Source organism: Lepidochelys olivacea (assembly GCF_965140295.1).
Source record: "Lepidochelys olivacea isolate rLepOli2 genome assembly, chromosome: 22".
NCBI lineage: Eukaryota > Metazoa > Chordata > Testudines > Cheloniidae > Lepidochelys > Lepidochelys olivacea.
Window position 1 is genome coordinate 15,587,353 of NC_140432.1, and position 20,682 is coordinate 15,608,034.

Here is a 20,682-nt window from a genome sequence, read left to right on the forward strand (position 1 = left end):
GGTGGTGCCCAACACCTACCTGACCCTGACAGGGGTGGGTGGGACCCCATTTAAGGTGCCCATGGCAAAGGGCCACGTACATGAAATGGGGGGCCAAGGAGGGCCCCAAGGATGTGGGGGTACATCACCATTTGCCCACTGAGGTTTTGATGGGGGGAGACCTAGAGGACTGGCCAAGCAAGCCCGAGACCGCCCTGGTTGTGACCCGTAGCCAGAGCCGGAGAGGGGCACTGCGCCCTGACCTTGGGGAGGGTACCACACCGGAGGCGCAGGACCCTACCCTGGTGGAGAGGGAGTGCCGAGGGGCACGGCTCAGAGAGGCTGTGGCCTCAGACCCGGTCAATGAGAGGGAACCGGTCCCCAACCCTTCCCCAGCCGCTGAGTTCCAGGCCGAGTTGAGGGAAGATCCCTCCTTGCGGAAGCTCAGGGACCTGGCCGACCTCAGTGTGGGACGGACCATGAGGAGAGGCTGCCAGGAGAGGTTCCTGTGGGAGAAGGGGTTCCTGTACCGAGAATGGGCTCCCACAAGGGAAGTAGAGTCCTGTGGGATCAGGAGGCAGCTGGTGGTCCCCCAGAAGTATCGCCGCAAGCTACTGTTCCTGGCCCATGACATCCCCCTCGCAGGGCACCAGGGAATCCGACGCACCCGGCAGAGGTTGTTACAGAACTTTTACTGGCCCGGGGTCTTTACCACGGTCCGGCAGTATTGCCGATCCTGTGACCCCTGTCAGAGGGTGGGGAAGGCCCGGGACAAGGGGAAAGCGCCTTTGAGACCTTTGCCCATCATAGAGGAGCCTTTCCAGAAGGTGGCCATGGACATCGTGGGGCCTCTCAGCAAGACGACCCGGTCGGGGAAGAAATACATCCTGGGGGTGGTAGATTTTGCCACCCGCTACCCCGAGGCAGTGCCCTTAGCTTCCATTGAAGCAGACACCGTGGCCGATGCACTCCTGACCATTTTCAGCCGAGTGGGGTTCCCCAAGGAAGTCTTGACAGACCAAGGCTCCAACTTCATGTCGGCCCTGCTCCGGTGCTTGTGGGAGAAATGTGGGGTCCGGCACGACTGGGCCTCAGCTTACCACCCCCAGTCCAATGGGCTGGTGAAGAGGTTCAATGGGACACTAAAGATGATGCTGAAAACCTTTATGAACCAGCACCCGCAGGATTGGGACAAGTACTTACCTCACCTGCTGTTCGCGTACAGGGAGGTGCCCCAGGAGTCTACCGGATTTTTGCCTTTTGAACTGCTATATGGAAGGAGGGTGAGGGGCCCCCTGGACCTGATGAGAGACGAGTGGGAGGGGAAGGCCACTCCCGATGGAGAGTCAGTGGTGGAGTATGTCCTGATCTTCCGAGAGAGACTGGCTGAACTCATGGGCCTGGCCAGGGAGAATCTGACCAGAGCCCAGAGGAAGCAGAAGGTCTGGTATGACCGCACGGCACAGGCCCGTGCCTACGCCACCGGGGATCAGGTGATGGTTCTCATCCTCGTGAGAAAGAACAAACTACAGGCCACCTGGGAGGACCCTTCCAAGGTTGTCAAGCTGAGGTAAACTATGTGGTGGAGCTGTCGAACCGGGCGCACCACCGCCGGGTGTACCATGTGAATATGATGAAGCCATATTATGCCAGGGGGAATGTGGTGTTGGCCGTGTGTGGACATTGGGAGGAGCAGGGAGATGACCCTTTAGTAGATCTATTCCCTGGGACCAGAGCTGGCTCCCCCCTGGAAACAATTCCCCTCTCGGATCAGCTAACCCCTGCCCAGCAAGCTGAGATCAGGGGGGTGCTGCATCCGTACCGACAGCTGTTTTCCAACCAGCCTGGACGCATTAATCTGACTGTCCACCGGGTGCAGACAGGGTCGCACCCGCCGATAAGATGCTCCCCTTTCCGAGTCACAGGGAAAACTGCTCAGGACCTGGAAAGAGAGGTCCGGGACATGCTGGCTTTGGGGGTGATCCAGCCATCTGCCAGCTCTTGGGCCTCGCCGGTGGTGCTGGTCCCCAAAAAGGACGGGTCGGTCCGGTTCTGTGTGGACTATCGGAAGCTTAATGCCATCACTGTATCTGATGCCTACCCCATGCCCAGGCCTGACGAGCTCCTAGACAAGCTGGGAGGAGCTCGGTACCTTACCACCATGGACCTTACAAAGGGCTACTGGCAAGTACCGCTGGATGCAGATGCCCGGTTGAAATCGGCCTTTATCACCCCTCTGGGGCTCTATGAGTTCCTGACCCTGCCTTTCGGCCTCAGGGGAGCGCCGGCCACCTTCCAGCGCCTAGTGGACCAGCTACTGAGGGGGATGGAGAGTTTTGCCGTGGCGTATATTGATGACATCTGTGTCTTTAGCCAGACCTGGGAGGACCACGTGTCCCAGGTTAGACAAGTGCTGGACCGACTCCAGGGGGCTGGGCTGACTGTAAAAGCGGAGAAGTGCAAGGTGGGGATGGCTGAAGTATCTTACCTGGGCCATTGGGTGGGGAGCGGCCGCCTAAAGCCGGAACCAGCCAAGGTGGAGGTGATCAGAGACTGGCCCGCTCCCCACACCAAAAAGCAGGTCCAAGCCTTTATTGGGATGACAGGATACTACCGAAGATTTGTGCCCCACTTTAGCACCATGGCCACCCCCATCACTGAGCTATGCAAGAAGGGGAAGCCAGACAAGGTTGTCTGGACCGAGCAGTGCCAGGAGGCTTTCCGGGAGCTGAAGGAGGCTCTGGTCAGTGGCCCAGTTCTGGCAAACCCAGACTTTGACAAGCCCTTTGTGGTGTTCACTGATACCTCAGACACGGGACTGGGGGTGGGGTTAATGCAGGAGGATGAAAAGGGGGAGAGACACCCCATCGTGTACCTGAGCAAGAAGTTGCTATCCCGGGAGCAACACTACGTGGCCATCGAGAAGGAGTGCCTGACCATGGTGTGGGCCCTCAAGAAACTAGAGCCCTATCTCTTCGGGCGACACTTCACCATCTACACCGACCACTCTCCCCTGACCTGGCTGCACCAGATGAAAGGAGCCAATGCCAAGCTCCTGAGATGGAGCCTGCTCCTGCAGGATTACGACATGGACGCGGTCCCCGTGAAGGGAAGTGCCAACCTGATAGCAGATGCGCTGTCCCGGAGAGGGGGACCCGAACTTCCCCAGGTCACTGGTCAGAGTGACCCCGCTCAGTTCAGTCTCGAAGGGGGGAGAGATGTGATGAGGTGACGCAGCAGGGAGGGGGGAGTGTTGACCTGGGAATATGCCCTGGGGATGGGAGACCTGAGAGCCTGTCACCTGAGCCAGGAGGGGGAGGGGGAGGTAACACCTCTGCCCAGGAATGTGAACAGAGGCTGCAGGAGAGAGTTGCTGGGGGGGGGTTAGTTTCAGTTCGGTGCTGGGTGGAGGAACACAGGGAACCCCAGGGCTGGGGTCTAAGCTCCCTGCTCCCCCAGAAGGACTTGACTGAGGGGTCCTGGTTGTACCCACAAGCTCTGTTTGAGACACTGTTCCTGTTGTCCAATAAACCTTCCATTTTACTGGCTGGCTGAGAGTCTCAGTGAATCCCAGGAAGAGGGGTGCAGGGCCTGGACTCCCCCACACTCCGTGACACCAGCCATCTCCATAAGTTGTAAGTATGCACAGTGCAAAACGGTAAGTATGAACAATTCAGGACACCGCTACACTGTACTTATCCTATTCTCTTTGGCATGGCTATTGAGCCTTGCCTATGATTTCAATTGTAGTTGTCTGTATTAAATACAGTTTCTGGGTGTGTTTCACCCCATTTCATCTTCTCAATTAACTTGAAGTAACCACCTAGAAAAAGAACCTTTTAGCTGTGACAAGTGCATGTTTCATCTGAATACAGAATCTTTTAAGTGTAATAATTGTTCAGGCTACAAGTAATTATGTTCACTAACCTCTGCGGTGCTCCAGACTATCCAGGTAATCAGATCTCATGCTTCAGGGCATGTGGATTGTTGCATAGGGCAGGAAGGAATATCCCTCTCCCTCCCAGAACAGCCCAATGTGCCCTTGGGAGGAGGGGACATCTGTGGGGCAGAGCAGGGGATTGGGAGGGGAGGCCCAGGCTGCCTCTCGTGAGGCAGGCGTCAGGGGACTGAGCCAAGGCATGGGTGGGTGATTGGCCAAGTGGAAGGCATGGAACAGGGGGAATCTCTCTCCCCTGTTAAATGCCGCCTTTGTCTCTGTTCACAATTGTCGAGATGAGCAAACCCGGGAGCTGGTGATGATGCAAACCTAAGTGTGAGGAGCAGTTGTCTGGCTTCTAAAGGGAACCACTGTGTGTGCTCCAGTGACTGCAGCTCATCACGGGGCCCTTCCAGTGCCGCTCCAGAGAGAGTGCACCATGGACTCTTCATCCCCTGCCGTTCCTCTCTTTCCTCCTGTCTGTCCGTTCTTCGTCCTCTACTCTCCCTCATCCATTCCTTCTGCGTTATCCCCAGCCTGCCTACCTCCTCCTGCCCTTGTGCTGGAAGGGTTACTCAGCAAATGTTTATAATCTTTTGTTTCTGTGGCTCTCTCCCCAGCATTGAGATGCAGCCAGCTCTGGGGTGGAACATGGCAGCACAGCACAAAGAAAGAAAGAGTCCTGTTGCCCATGGGAACTGATAGTCTTTATGGAGGTGAGAGACCCAACAGACTTCCTAGCTCTGTTCCCTTTGAAGCGAGATGGCTACAGGCCAGCACGACCACAGGGGCCAGGAATGCACAGTGCGGCCCCCAGGCACTGGCATCTCTCACTGGTTTTAAATTTGATGTGTCCAGCAAGAAACATGCTGAAAATCGGGAAGAACTGGAGTGAGAACCAGGGGGAGGGGTGCTGCAATGCCAAGGGACTGCATTTCATTGCAGAATGTGGGCCGAGGTCTGTATAGTGTCTATAGGGCCAAGCCAGTCTCCTGGCTGGTTTTTATATCCCCAGTTGAGGGCATGGCTTCCCCACAGCTAAGCAGCTTTGTTTTCGATGGGCAGGAAGGCTCCTGGATGCAGGCTAGCATCGCACACGGAATCCAGAAACACAAGCACATCTGAACCCCACCCATCGCTGCTCTGGGGGCCAAGGGAGACTCCCACAGAGAGCCCAGGGACTGGTGGAGAAGGCTGCAGTGCTGAGTGGGGGATGGGGATTTTAACTGGCATGGGTACGAGCTGCAATCTCTGGCTCCATTACCTGATATTCGAACCGGCCTCTTTGCTCAGTCCCTGAGGAGCTCAGCACCTTGGTCCGGTAACTACTTGGCTGCCTGTGACGGGAAGGCTGTGGCGGGTTATGGCTGCATGCTGAGCGGAGAGGATGCCAAGGGTTTCCATTAGCTTTAGCTTCATTAGAGCGCCGATAGGTGGGCCGGCTGAGTGCAGCAGCTCGGGGCGGGCCCGGGGTGCAGCAGGAGGAGGGAGCAGTGCGGGGAGCAAAGCGGGCAGCTGGCTTAGGTAAGATGCCGAGGTGGATGCTGTGGCTTGGGCAGGCCTGGCTCCTTGCTCCATAGCCCCAGCTGACGGGGCAATGCCTGAGCCCTCCCTTTCCCACAGCACTGCAATGCAGCCACACCGTTCTTGCCACCGCGACAGCTGTGCTGGGCAGGGGGCTCCCCAGGGGCTGGGGGCTCAGTGCCACTTCATGCTCTTGCTTTGAGTTTATCTCCAGGGAATCAACTGCTGGGAAAGGAGCCCAACAGGGCATCCTGGCACGGGAATTCTTCTGTCCACAGAGCAGGTGTCCCGTGGGCAGCATGAGCTCTCTGCCCTACCCCGTACATACCTCCACTGAGACATGGAAGGGCTGAGAGGGGGGGTCTGACTCCACAGCCTGCTTGTTCACCTGCATCTGCTGAGCCTGCCAGCATGGGGGCATGGGAGGGGGTGTTGTGATGGGGGCATCTGTCTGGTAGGGTCTCTGTTAGGGCAAGGGATTTGGGGCGTTCGAGCTGAACTGGTCTCCTAGAATGTCTGTCTGTCTGCGTCGCCCTGCCCCACCCCTCTGTCTGTAGGTCTGTCCGTGCCACCCTGTCCCACCTCTCTGTCTATGGGTCTTCTGTGCCGCCCTGGCTACCCCTCTGTCTGTAGGTCTGTCACATTCTGAGTGCATTCTCACCTTAGGTATCACTCCAGCAGACTTCTGGTCGGGGAGGGCTGCGCCAGCTCTCTGCTTTTCCTTCGTGTCATTCTCCTTTGCCTAGTGTCTAGGGGATATCCCTCCATCCCCAGCCCCTTCATGGAGACCTGATCTCCCCCCATTTTATCCTCACCTCTACAGCTTCACGTCTGCCCAGCTGTCTTGGGCTAGCCTGGATCATGAGATTCCTTTGCTGGCTTGAGAGAAGAGACAACTGCTGAGCACGTCTTCTGCCTTCTCTCCTCCCTTCCCTCTATGTGCTACCTCCATAGAGCAGCTTGGGGGGCCAGTGATTGCAATGTATGTGCTCACTCTAGCAAGCAGTCCTACCCTCTTCATCAAATGTGTCCAGGAGGGCTGGGGTGGCTGCTGCTCTGTGATGTATGGAAGGGAGCCAGCTTCTGATCTGCAGTAAAGACTCCAGCCTATAAACTTCTGTAAGAGCTTAATGTCCAAGTGGCTGCAAAACCCACAGGAAGGAAAGGCACTGATTAAAAACGGATAACGCTGCCCAGAAACTGCACACTCACTCCTGGCTAGAAGTCACCAAGCGCTTTTCATCGCATGCGTGTATTGGTGTTGCTGTGTGTTGTGCTGCTTGGTGTGTTTGTGTTTGTTATAGGCTACTGTTTGTGTGCGGAATTGTGGTTTTTTGCGTTGGTGTCTTACAGTAATGTGTCCAGCATGTAGCGTTTGTCTATTGTGTTAATGTGTGTTTACATCACGTTGATGTGGGTCTGTTGTCTTTCTCTGTGCATGTTGCTGTGTGTGAAATCGGTTCTGGATTTGTGTGACACAAACATGCCCAGGCAGGTGTGTTCCCTGTGTCCAACCATCTTCTCAGTGGTTCACCAATGGGGGTCACGTGTGGTCTCTGCCCAAAGCGAGGAACCAATGACCATGACAATGCTCATAGGATTCCAGAGCTGTGTTCCAAACAATCAACATCTGTGGAGCCAGCCCACATCTTGTGTTTAGCGGCTGGACCAGATGCAAGCTTGAGCCTGTACAAGGAAAAAAGACCCCCAAGAGAATAGGGGGCCCCCCTGGGCTAGGGAACAGTAGTCTGTAAGTGTACAAAGGAAGAAGACCGGGCAGAGGATGTTGCTCATTATGGAGGAGATGCTGGCAGCAGGAGAGGCTCATGAAAGGTGGATTGCCCCTGGGGAAGCACTGCAAGGACTGACCATTGGGTGAGAAATACCTTATTAGCTGGGAAAATAACTCACTAAGAAGTACAGGCTATCGATTGCACTTTGTATATTTTTACCTGTAACCTTGTGTTTCCAAACCCTTACACTTGCTTGTATTTGAAGCTCTGACACACTCTGAAATAGACTTGTTTGGTTTTACCATAGACATGTCTGAGTGCCTTGTGCTAAAGAGAGCGATGGGCTGCGGTGAAACCAGTGACGTGGGGGGCACTGCTTCCCTGGAGGAAGTAGCTCACTGTTCCCTGGGGGTGTCCAGAAGACAAGGGCCGGGCCACTGGAGCGTAACAAAGCGGGGTGTAAATTGCTCGCTTGGCTTGGGAGAGAGTAGGGCTGGTGGAGCCCAGAGCACAGCACCAGTAATTTCCCCTGGTGGGCACAGACAGTGCCCCTCTTCCTGGGAGCAGGTGGTCCTAATTCACCCCAGGCCCCTCGGGTAACCCTGAAAAGTGTCGCCGGGTGTTATACAGCAGTGTGCCTCTGTGTGGTATGCGTTGTGTTTGCGTTCTGATGTGTCTCTGTGTGCGTCTTTCACACAGCGCTGGGCCTCCATTAAAGCCTTGGGTCAGCCGCTCCGCTCAGCCGGGAGAGCTCTGGCTCTCCTCTGTTTGCATTTCAGACTCCCCTCCAGGGGATAGAGAGCCCAACAACATCTTTCAATGTCCCCTCTCCTGTTTCACAGCTGTGCTCTGGCCTGCGAGCTTTACGGCCCCCACCCCACCTCTAGGAAACCAGGCTGCCCTGTGAGAGCGCAGCTGTAGATAAGATTCTGTAGATCTAGCAAAAATCCTGCTGCCCAGCCAGCTAGCAAAACCTCAGTGCTTGGACAGTGCCGGGGGACTGGCCTTTGCTAGAGCAGAATCTGACTTCTGTATCAACCGTCACAGCACAGAGCTGTTCAGCAGCTTGTCCAGGGGGCCGTTTGAGGGCAGGGCAGATCTGGAGGCGTGTGCGCTGCCTAAGAATAGGCACAAGGCCAAGGTGCAATAGTCCCAGCGGCATCTGAGCTCCTGGGCCTGTGAGGTTGCTGGGCCTTCGCTTCAGCCTTGCCAAGAACTTGGGGCATTTCACCAGTTTATGCTCAAGCCCAAGGGCCCGGCCCAGGGTTGAGCCTGGGCTGTACGCAGTGCAAAGGTGTGTTGCTCACCTTGCCTGCGTTAGAGCGTGCTCCATGAGTGCAAACTGCCGCTTGCCTGTGTACACGAGGGGTGCGCCGGTGCTGCTGGAACCGTGTCCGAGTGACTGATGCTATGGCGGAGGCAAAGTCTGTGTCAGCTTGGCGTCCTCCTAGCATCCCCGGCGCTGGGGCCATCCAACCACCAGCCCGGCCCCTGTCAAGTAGAGCAGTCTCAGGGCTATCTATTTTCTTCCAGTCGCTACTGGCGAGTGCTACAGAAGCCCTGCGTCATCTAAGCACTCCTCGATGCAGGAGGGAGGTGTCAGGTGCTTTTGCACTGGCTGGCTTGTGCAAACAGCCCAGCAGGGAGTCTGGGCCCTGTTTGGGAGTGAAAACAGGCCTCTCTTTTCCCATCAGACCAGTCCGCCTGTGGGAGTGGAGTAAGATGACTCCCACGCTGTTGACATTTTTGCACCAGGGAAGATTAACATTTCCATGGAAACCAGGGAAACGTCACCACAAAGGGAGCCCCTCATTTGCAAAAATGGGGCCAAAATTGAACTGGGAGGTGGCTGTGGCTTCATCCAAGTCTGTGTATGGCCGTGGGTGTGGGTGTATATCTGGGGGCAGGGGGAGTGGCACAATGTTGTGGGTGGGGGTAGAGGGAGGGATGTGGCAAAATTTCAGTCGGTGCTAGCTGTTGCCCTGCCCGATCTGGGTCTGCAGCGAACGTGGCTAGGTGCTGCATGGCCCTTGCCTTACGCTTTGTCCCCCCATTGCCACCTGTCAAACGCCAGCCCATGGCTCGGCCTTCCCCCGGCCTTGCTGTGAGGGGAGGGTTTGAGGCTCCCTGTGCACAGCAGAAACTGACAACTCAAGGTGCAAGGCAGTGGGACTCCAGCCAGGAGGGTCGCTTCCCCGCTCCCTTTCTTGGGGTTTCCGTGGCCCAGGTGCTGGCGCCAGGCCGGAGCAGTCCCTCCTATCTGTCTGCGTGTGCCTGGGCCAGAGGGCATGGGGCCCTCAGCCCAGTCAGCCTCATCTCCGCGGTTAGTCGTTGCTGCCCTAAGTTGTGTCCCATTGGGCGGGGCCGGCTTAGGCGGTGGTTTGTGCAACGGTTCCCCTGCCGTGTTCACATCTGCTTCCAGTCCTAGGGCGCAGGGTCTTCAGCCCGTCCAGCCGGGATGGGTTTGGGCCCTGATCCTGAGTGCCCCACCTCCCACCCCCTTGATGCCAGCAGGAGGCTGTTTGCACAAAAGAGACGCCGGCAGCAGGGCCCTCGTTGCACAGGGGGGTGGAATGCAGGGAGCGTCAGGGGGTGCACCTGGGACCTCCCATGTGCGGGATGCCCCTGGAGGGTAGCAACGTGGGCTGCCATGTCCCTAACCGCCCCAGGCACCCAGCGATCACCACCGTGGGTGCAGTGGGTGCCATTAACGCCCTCTTGGCATCTCGGCCGTGCCGGGGCTACGGGGCAGATGGGCTCGAAGGGCTCTTTCCTCTGCACCTGGCCCCCAGCCAGGCCCGCCTGGCTCCCACTAGCCCAGGCTGTGAGCCTGCCAGGCGCTGACAACAGGCCTTGGGAAGCAGCCAGACTGCAGAGGGCAGGGCCGTCCCCACTGCAGGGGCTTGCAGGGGGTGGAGCTGGGCAGGCAGCCCCACTCCTGATTCGCGGGGACGCCGGCGCCTCCCTACCCCAAACTGCAGGGGCTGCACGCACCAGAGCAGAGCGGCGCAGGAGGAGAAGCAGAAGCAGGAGCAGGCGGAGACTGAGCGCAGCCCCCGGGCAGGTGAGGATGCGGGACCGCTGGGGTCCCCTGGCCCGGGCAGCCCGGAGCGGGGGACGCAGCTTGGGGTCTGAGCTGGGGGAACGAGGCGGCGGGCAGGGGGCGAGACAGTGCAGCAGCCGCTCGGCAGGATCGCAGCTGAGAGGCGCAGGGAGCTGGGGGCGGTGATGGAGAGCCGGGGAATTGGGGCCGGGGGCTGGATGCTCCGCAGAGACGCAGCCCTGTGTCCGTCTGATTGTCTTGCTCGCCAGCTTTTGCCTGCCCCGCCCTCTCCCCAGCCTGCTGGGGATGGGGTTCCTGGCCCAGTGCAGCGGGTTCCTTTGCCTTTTCCCCCAGCTCCTGCAGGGAGCAGAGAGAGTGGAGCCGGGGCAGGCTCCCGGCGGGGTGAATAATTGCATTGGTGCCCCCCCCCCCCCAGCTCTGCAGGCAGTGTTGCGGATGCTCCCAGAGCGCTCAGGGCTGCAGTGGGGAGCCGTGGCCGTGCACCAGTGCAAAGCCCCGCCGCTCCGCAGTCCCGGCGCCGCAGGCTGCGCCGCAGAATGGTGCAGTGTCTCTGGCAGGCTGCAGCGACGCGCCGGGGAAAGGGGGCATGACTGCAAAATACTGGGGCGTTGGTATGGGGGGGGGAGCAGCCGGAGAAGCCAGGAGAATGAGGGAGATAGAGGGTGACCCAGCAGGGTAGGGTGGGGTGGGGTGGGGGGGCGGGAGAGGGTGGATGGTCTGGCTGCAGATCAGGGCTTGGGAGCAGATTGTGGGAGGGGCTCGGGATGAGACAGGGAACCCCTTCCCCGCCTCTCTGCCCCGTGCCCCTCTCAGCCCACCCCTGCTGCCTTCCTCCTCCCCCATCCCTTCTTTCCTCTCCACCTCCTCCCCTCTGGTGGCTCGACTCCCAGCTCCCACCCGGATGAGACAAGAGCAGACTGGATCCCAGAAAGCACAGCCTGGGGGGCGCTAAAAACGCTGGAACAGAAATAAAAATAAACCAGGCCCTGTAATCAGCAGCACACTCACTTGGGGGTCACTAGAACCCCCCAGGAGCGGGACAGCCATGGGGGGGCCAGAGGACACATTGCATTCAACTTGCAAGACACCTTGGCCATCAAGGTTCCTGGGGTCGTCCGCTCAGCCAAGCCAGTGGCCATCCCTACACACGCCCCATTGCAGATTTTCCGGGGGCCAGCCCGTGTGCAGTCTCTCTGCCGTTGGGGTTCAGTTCAGGCTCCCCATGGGCGATGGGGGGGGGGGTGTGTCAATATTTTGGCGAGCAGAGGCCAGTTGCTGGGCAGGAGGTTGCCTAATAAGGCCAGTCCTCATGTCGAGAGTTCACTGACATTGGAAATTGGTTTATTTACCTGCCGGGATCTGAGCTCTGCTCCCCTGCTATAGCCCGTGGGCCATCAGCACCCAGCCCAGCCTGTCCCCGTGGGGGGCTCAGGATGTGTCAGGTGGGTGTGGGCAGGGCTGGAGTCAGCAGTTTTTGTTACCACGCCCATCAGGGTGGTGGCTGAGGTTGGAGCGGGAGCACTAGTGGCTAGAACTCCTGGGTTCTCTTCCCAGCTCTGGCAGGGAATGGCTAGCAATTAGGAGGGCACTGGGAGCAAGGACTCCTGGGTTCTTTTCCTGGCCTGGCTGCTGACTGGCCATGTAACCTTGGTGGTTACATCCCCTCTCTGTGTAACGGGGCAGGTGATACCTGCGCTCCGCAGTAGAACACCTGGAGAGCTGCTGATGACAGATGCTGTAGGAGCAAAGACATCTGTGGTCACCACGCTATGGAGTCCCTGGGGCTGGGTTCATTGGAGTGGGGGGATGTTTTCAGGCCTCCGGGGGTGGGGAGGGGAGGGGAAGCAGAGGGACCTTGCTGCACATGCTCAGGATATGGCTGCTGGTGGAAGGAATAAGGAGAATTTTTATAATTAAACAATTTTTTTTCTTTTCTAAATGAGAAGGGGTCGGGGGAGTTGTCTGGTTTTTAAATCAAGGAACATTGCATGTTTCCAGATCGGGGGCTGCAAACGGGGGAGGGTGTCTGTGAATGGACACCCCCCCACACACACACACACACACACCCACACACGTATCTTGAGCTTGGGCCTTACTCAAACCAACATGGGAAACGGGGAAGAGCTGCCTGCATTCTCCAGGCCCTGGGGAGCTGGGTCAGGACTGCTCCATTCCTGCCCTGCCCCCCGCAAGCACACACAGCCACACCCTTTGCACCCACATCCCTTTTCTGTCACACTCTCACCCACCGGCAAACAGCCCCCTTTTCCCCATCTCTGCCACACACACATTTCTGGGGCTGCCGGCCCCCAGCACAGCCCAGACACGCTCCCTTCGCATCCCCCGCCTCCTCTCAGCCTCTCGATCTCTTAGCAGCTCCTCCTGTGACAGTGCTGCGGTGGAAAGCGGCGGACCTGACGGGCAAGCCGCTGCGCCCCAACCCCCATCCCCAGCAGGACCGGCGGGCAGGGCAAGCCCCTGCTCCCCAGCCAGAGTGGTGGGAGGGGGGAATGCAGGTGGAAGGGGTGGGGAGGGGTCCCCACTTGCTTCGGCTCAGGGACCCACAAACCCCTAATCCACCTCTGTGCAGAGGGATCTGGAAAAGATGGGTGAGGCTAGGGGCTTGTCCTCATTGCAGCACTGACTTCAATGTTATCCACAGCTTGAGTCCCGTCCCCATGCAAAGGAGACGTTGCTTCTAATTAGAGTTTGGCCCACTCATCAGCTGCTCACACAGCTGCTGTGTGCGGCGCAGTGGTGGCTCTCCCTGGACCTAGGCTAAGCAGAGATATCGCTGCATTGAAGACAGTAGCCGAAGAGAGGAGCAGGGACTGTAAGGAGCCCAAATGCGGCCACCCAGGGCCAATCTGGGCCCCGTTTAGGCGCCGATCCACCACACACATACCCCTGGGATTCATTTGCACTTTGGGAGGGAGTAGGATTTGGTGCCTAGGGTGAGTCAGGAGATCTCTGGGAGTTGCCAGAGGTAAGCAGAGTCGATCGAATGCATAGGGGCCGCAGAAAGTCAAAGGCGTCAGAAGGACAAGTGTCCTGGGGACTAAATGAGACTCAAGCAGTCCCTGCCCTATGGAAGCTGTACTTTGCAGGAAGCCCTTTTATGCAAAGACTGCACAGATGGGGCTGTTCTCTCTGGGTGGAAGAAAATCAGATAGTTAAGAATTCCACGGAGCACTCAGGGTGAATGAATCAGTCTGGTATTTCCTTGCTGCTGCTCAGGGGCATACACAGAAATTTAACTTTGACCCCTTTTGCGGGGACACATCCTGTGCTCCCACCCCTCACAGCAGGAGCTTGCTCTTCCTTCTCCGGCTCCCACAGGCCCTTGCTTTCCTCCCTGCAGCCCTGGGGTGGAAGGAGCTCACTTTCTCTGCCACCGTGGCCCCGGGGCTGGAATTCTGTGCCCCTGATTATTATTGGGGGGGGGGGTGCCCCTGCTTGCTCCCCCCTTTGTGCATGCTGCTGGTCTTGCAAAAAAAAGTACCCTGCTGACTGGGATCTAGACCTCTCCAGACTGGGTGACCTTCCTGCTGGTGTCAGCACAGAATGTCTCTAACTCTGCCCCCAGACTCTACAGTGCCCTCTTCTGCTTGGCAAACAGCCTGCGTGTGGATTTATGGGCACGCCCGGGTGTGGTCACGCACCTGTCTGTGGGTGTGCACGTAGGGTCGCACAGATCCCTGTCGGGTCACTAACCAGCATGTTCTCCTCCTGCTCAGGCCCCCCTCGCTGTTCTCCACCGCTGACGGCCCCAGCACAGCGGGCGGAAAGATGAATCCCACCATCAGCGTTGCTGTCCTCCTGACAGGTAGGGGCCCAGGGGTGCAATAATGCTGCCATCTAGTGGCCATGCGCCATAAGTGGTGCTAGCTGGAGAGACCAGACATAACTTCTAAATAAATGCTTCACTCCAGAGAAAGCCAGGCCAGCTGAATCCTCCTCCTCCCCTACCGGGGACACTGGGGGGCGGGGGGTGTTATGATCTGTCCTACTTTGCAGTGACCCCACCGTGGAATGCACGGGCTTCGTGGGGAGAGAGAGCTCACTCGCTAGCAGCACAACTAAAATGGTTAAAAGCCAAACTACTGCTGCAGGCGAACGGAGAGTCTCCAGTAGCTCAGCCCTCATTTTGCTAGCAGCAAGTCTTGGCTTCTCTAGCCCTGTGTGCGTGTGATTTAGCCAGAAACTGTGACGTGTCTCCATAGCATGTGGATTTACTGCTGCATGCACTGGAGCAAGGGGTAACTGCAGGGGTGCTCCTGCCTTCACCCCCCTCCCCCCCGCCAGCCCCGCTCCACCTCCCCTGACCCTGTTGGCCTGTCCCAGTGCTGCAGGCTGCCCATTGCCAGAAGATCAAGGAACTGAGCGCCTGCTTGCTGGGCCAGAACCTGCGCGTGGACTGCCGCTACGAAAACAAGACTGCCAACCCCCTGACCTACGAGTTCAGCATGTTCAAGGACAACAGGAAGCGTGTGATCCAGACCACCTTGAACGTCCCCGAGAACAGCCTCAAGGCACGATCCAACGTCACCCTGTCAAAGGACCTGTTGTGCCTGCAGCTGTTCGACTTCACCACCGCAGACGAGGGCACCTACATCTGCGAGCTGAAGATCACCGGTGACTACACCGGCAACCAGATAAGGAACATCACCGTCATCAAAGGTGGGCAAGGGAGGGGACCCTACCACCCCGGGCTTCTCGCTGACCTAGCACGGTGCATCACCCTCTGTCCTCCCGGCTCTACTACTGATGGGCCAAGGCACCAGTACACAAGGGGCACTGATTCTCACAGGCCCACCTGATGCCCTCTGACCATTTGAGCCCTTTGCCCAATGCTCCTGTTCGATAAAGGCCTGTATGTACTTTCCAACCAACTGCAGCCAGGGCAGGGCCAGCAACGGAGTCACCCCTCCCCACACACACATCCTTGCCTGGAGCCAAACCCTTCTCACCCTCCAGTGCCCTGTGCCTTTTGCAGATATCTATCAGAGGCACCCACCCATCCAGCTTCCCACTGGGCCCTGCAAATCTTAGGGCCAGCCCTGCGCTGGGGAATGGGCCAGATCGGAGCCTTGTGCCTTCTGGCTGCCTGTTCAAACCTAGCCCAGATCTGTAGAACTGTCTCCGTCTGCTGGCTGCTCGGTGGCCCACACGTGTGCTGAGTTTGGTGAGTCTCAGTGGATAGTTGCTAATGTCACCCAAAAGAACCCATCATAGTTGGTATTAATTGGCCCCCAGGACAGATCAGCAGGGTAGCATTAAGGGAAACTAGCCTGACCTCTGCCCACCCTGTGGCTGTTCTGTAGGGAGGGGACTCTAGCCTCCAAGGCTGTCCACCTGGAACATAGCATCTGTCAGCTTTCTGCTGGAGAGAGGACTCTTCCCATCCCAGAGCGCCACAAAGCACCTCACACCCCACCTCTCTCGGCCTGGGGTCAGGAAGGTACTTCCCTATGGGCAGGATCTTGCCTAGTTGTCCCCTAGGGGTTCCTTCTGCCCGCTTTTGAAGCAACTAGTGCTGGCCATTGTCAGAGAGAGGACAGGGGAGTGGATGGAGCACTGACTTGATCGTTCTCGTTTGTATTGCAGTAGGACCTAGAGGTCCCAGTCGAGGTCAGAATCCCCCTTGTGCCAGGCCCTGGACAGATACAGTGGGAAGTGCTCCCTTGCCCCAAAGAACTTGCAGTCTCGCTAGACAAGACACAGAGTGGGAGGGGAAATAGAGGCACATGGAGGGGGAGTGACTTGCCCAAGGTCACCCACCTGGTCCGTGGCAGAGCCGGGAAGAGAACCCAGGTGTGCCGGCTCCCGGCACCCCATCCATCCTCTTTCCCCAGGGATCTCATTTTTGCTTCTTCTCTCTTTCCCCTCCCCCTGCCCTGGCAGACAAGCTGGAGAAATGTGCTGGCGTCAGCCTCTTGATTCAGAACACCTCGTGGCTGCTGCTTCTGCTCCTGTCCCTGCCACTCCTGCAAGCCGTGGACTTCGTGTCCCTGTGAAGGGAAGGAGCGACCGAGCCGCCCAGCCGAGCCCCACCGCCCAAACGTGGCCCTTTGCAAGAGAAGACGATGAACGATTTGAAACCAAGGAAATCTCTCTGTGTATATCTCTGTCTATATCTGTATATCTACCGAGCCCGCGCTGCCTCGCCATCACACCACATGTCCGAAACACGCTGGGGGCCGGGGTGGGGGTATTAAGCAGTATTAAAGGATCCGACGCATGGCGGCATTCCCTCGCACTCTGCTAGATGGTGCAGCTTCTTCCATAGCAAGTTTTGTTTTTGTTTGCCCCGGTGGCAGGGAGATCTGTAGCCTCGAGGGAGCAGCTTTTCTTGTCCCATTTTTTGTCTTTCAAGGGGGAAAGCCAGCAGGGCCCCCAGACCTGACTGGTAAAAGAGAGAGGGTCAAAGAGTTAGGGGACCAACTGGGGAGTCCTGGCCACGACCGCAGCCTGGAGAACAGACGTTCACTCAGCAACGCAGGGTTGCCCAGTGTAAAGACTTGTCCTGACCTAGGCAACATCAGGCAAATGGGAAGCTTTGGGATAGAGTACGGTGCACTAGCTTTTCACCTCTGGGGAGCTGGGTTTGAATCCTGCCTGGTGAGATGAATTTGGTGGGCTCTCAGCCTGTTCTTTGGCAGCCAACACTTCCGTATTGCACAAAGCCATGATCATTGGTATGACTGGTTCACCTGCATAGGAAAGGGCCAGCATTGAAACAGCTCAGTCTTGGGGCTGAGAGCAACAAGGACACCCTACTACAGAGACAGCAAAGGGTGCTGAAGGTCTCACATTTGAGGTGCAGGGATAGAGACCTGGGGGGGGGGGGGGGGGCACAGCACTGAAATAGCAAGGGCTGCTGAAGGTTTTTAGGACAGAGGCTCATCTGCAGCCCTGCATAAGAACATTTGCCCATCACATCCACGCTCTGCTGGGCTTACGTCCTCACCGTAAGATCAGGGGATGATAGTTACTATAGGAGTTGGTTGTTTTGGGGTTTGTTTGGGTTTTTTTTGTTAATCCTGAACTAAGAAACTGAGGCAGTAGCCCTTTAAAGTCATCAGTGTGCCGAGGCCTAGAGCTCCTTAGGCATTAGCTCACCCTGTTCAGTGAAGACAGTTGTGTGCTGTGAAGGGAGACCCCTTGCTGAGTTAGTGCCTGTCAGTTGCACTGCTGGCCTGATCTCCAGGCTGTGGTCCCCTGGGCGGAGACCCAGATAGCAGCTGCATATTCCTTCCTCCCCAGTATGTGGGGGGTGAAGAGACACTCATGTCACGGCGGGATCCTGTACCCTGGGAGAGTGTCCTTAGCTCTTAAAGGAGCCAGACTTTTCCTGACTGCCAATCCTAGAACTAGGACAGCTCGCTCCCAGAGAAGAAGTCACCATCCTGGGGGAGAGAGGAGATATACCGATAGGGAAGGGGGCCTAGCAGCTGCCACCTCCCACTCTGGCCCCAGTCAAAGCTGCTCTGGGCACATACCCCCATTAACACATACAGCTGTCTCCCACTGGGGATCAGGGGGAGATTTCAGGAGCTGGGGCTGCCCTCAAGCCACAGGCTCTCATCCCTGCATGCCACCGTTTGGGTTTGACTCGAGGCACAAGCAAGACCAGCGTGCCTGGCTCCACTCCTTGACTGGACCATGGTTTCCTCCTTCAGCCCAGTCCTGCTCCCACTGCAGCCTTCCTCCCTTGCAGGTTAAGGTGCAGGCCTGTCCCTTAACATGGCCTTGCCTCTCATTAGGAGCCTAAAGGGCCTAGGCAGGTGTTTCCTGTGGATGGTGGTTAGCTGTAGGGGGAGCTAATGCACCACAAACCACAAAATGATCCCAAGCTTAGAGAGCATCCCCAGCTTGAGACAGGGTCTGGACCAGGCCTTCCCTCCAGCAAGCTGGGGATCGATGCCCCAGGACTTACCAGGGCAGAAACTCTCCTGAGCCCACCTACCTAGCAGGGGCAGGCTAGATGGCAGAGGGTATTACATAGCTCTCTCGGAGCGCCAAAGGCATCTCACCCAGGGGTGGGCTAAAACAACCTCTGTGGGACTGGGGAGCAGAGGTCCCCCTCAGCCCTCTGCCACACAGGTGAGACAATGGGAAGCCAAGATCATAAGCATCAGAACTGACCAGGGCAAGAACTGGGAGCTCACCTGGTGGAACTGGAAGGGCTAATGGTGACTGGAGGTGGGGATGGGGTCAGGCCCCAGCTAATCCTAACGTGCCCCTCTCTCTAATTGTGTGTGCTGAGCTTGAGGCCGCTGCAGTGTCAAGAGCCCCGGTGGCTGGCTAAGGTGAGCTGCTTTCTTCCAAGACGGCCCGCGCCCTGCTTTTCCACTGTGCGGTGCACTACCCTGCCCAGATGTACTGCTCAGGTATCTCTCTGTGTACATCTCCTACCAGCCAGCCGTGACCTGACGGGGAATGCAATGTGGGGGGGGGGGGGTGTCAGACCCAGCCAACCCACACTGGCATGGCCTAGTCTTGTTTTGTGAACATTTGTAGTGTTTCCACAGTTTGGTGTAGGAGAAATGCTGTTCAAGGGGGAGGGGGAAGAACAACAAAAGAGCCTCTGTCTGCACAATAAATCCCTCGGTCCTGTGTTGGATTCACAGCTGCCTGCCTCTTTATTTCAGCACTGATTTCAAGGGCTTTGAATTTGCTTTCCTAAGGGCCAGCCCTCACAGCTGGCTGGGGACAGGCTGCCCTCTAGTGGAGACAATCTGAACTGCTTAGCTGTGTGTCCTAGTGTCTGTACTGCTGCAAGAAAATCGCCTCTCACACCGGCGGGTGGGTTTGTGCTCTGGAACTGGCCCAGCTCCCAGGGCTAGCCCCGCAGGCCCAACATGCTCCGAGTAGCAGGGGGGATGAAGGGGAGCGGTGCACGCTCTGTCTGGAAAGCGAGGAAGAGGGGGTGCGGGACAGCTTCGCTCCCAGCGCTGTTTCTTCTCAGGCTGGGAAGCTCCAGAACTCGGCCCCTGGGTGCTCCCGCTGCCAGCCCCACCTGGGCCCTGGAGCCGGAGGGCTCAAGCTCATAGAATGGCACAGGGGGTCCCCCTGGGGTGACCCACACACACCCCAGCAGGGGCTGGGACTATCCCCTGCCTACAGGGGGACCCAGAGCAGCACCTAGGAGCGGGGATCTCCTCTTCTGCATCCGATGAAGTGGGCTGTAGCCCACGAAAGCTCATGCTCAAATAAATCTGTTCATCTCTAAGGTGCCACAAGTCCTCCTGTTCTTTTTGCGGATACAGACTAACAGGGCTGCTACTCTGAAACCTCCTCTCCTTTCTCCCTTAGCCTATAGGGGCAGCGCCCAAGGGCTGGGATGCAGCCCCCTGAGGGGACCAGAGCTCCAGGAGTTGGGATCTCCCCCCAGCCTATAGGGAGCAGCACCCAGGGCCCCAGTACCTTGCCCCACACTCCTCTCCCGCAGAGCCGTGGGTGGGTGGGAAACCCGGGGGTCCAGGGTCTGGAATCTACCGCGCCCCGCACCCCGCTCCCGGGGACGCGGAGCACCAGGGGCTGACTGTCCCCCCGCGGGTCCCGGCCTTGGCCCCCCACCTGCGAGCTGCCGTGCGGGGCGAGTTGGGCGAGGGACGCCGCCCGGCAGCTGCAGCCTCCCCGCCCCGCGTCAGCTGCGCCCGGATTGTGACATCAGGCTCGGTCGGGCCCCCAGCTGCTCCACGGAAGCGGCCGGCTCCGGCTCATCCCCACCCGAGAGCCCGGTGAGTGCGGGAGGCGCGCCCGGCCAGCCCCCCGGGGCTCCGTGTGTGCGGGGGGTGCCCGCCCCCCCTGGGCGGTGCCAGCCCCACCTGGGGGGGGATCTAGGGGGTGCCTGCCCCCCCGAGCAGTGCCCAGCCCCACCTGGGGGGGGATCTAGGGGGTGCCTGCCCCCCCCGAGCAGTGCCCAGCCCCACCTGGGGGGGGATCTAGGGGGTGCCTGCCCCCCCGAGCAGTGCCAGCCCCACCTGGGGGGGGGAATCTAGGGGGTGCCTGCCCCCCCTGAGCAGTGCCAGCCCCACCTGGGGGGGGATCGAGGGGGTGCCTGGCCCCCCTGAGCAGAATAAGGCTCTGTGTCTGTAAGGGTTCTCTGCCCCCCCAGGCAGTGGGACAATGCCCTCTACTTCCCACCGATGTTCTGGCTGTGTGAATGACCCCCCCCCCCATCCCCTGAAAACCACCTGAGCAGGCCCAGCACCTTGTGGGTCATGCCAGCCCCTGACTGGGCTCTGTATAAGTGGAGGGTGTGGGGCTTGGGCCTAACTAAGAAAATGTCTCTTTTCCCCCACTTCCCCCCTGCCAGAGTCATCTCTGTGGTAGGGGGTGCCTGCCCCCCCTGAGCAGTGCCTGCCAGAGTCATCTCTGTGGTAGGGGTGTGTCCCATACCTGCCCCTTCTCCCACAGGCTTGGGTGGGAGTCAGGAG

General features: G+C 58.4%; 1 protein-coding gene across 1 annotated transcript; it reads left to right on the forward strand.

The window, feature by feature from the left end:
- Positions 1 to 10,108: 10,108 nt before the first annotated feature.
- THY1 (Thy-1 cell surface antigen) lies at positions 10,109 to 18,863 on the forward strand. Its single transcript, XM_084611631.1, has 4 exons — positions 10,109 to 10,237; positions 13,975 to 14,063; positions 14,582 to 14,917; positions 16,142 to 18,863. The coding sequence occupies exons 2-4, from the start codon at positions 14,027 to 14,029 to the stop codon at positions 16,252 to 16,254; spliced, it is 486 nt and encodes a 161-aa protein (XP_084467757.1). The 5' UTR covers positions 10,109 to 10,237; positions 13,975 to 14,026; the 3' UTR covers positions 16,255 to 18,863.
- The last annotated feature ends 1,819 nt before the right edge of the window (positions 18,864 to 20,682 follow it).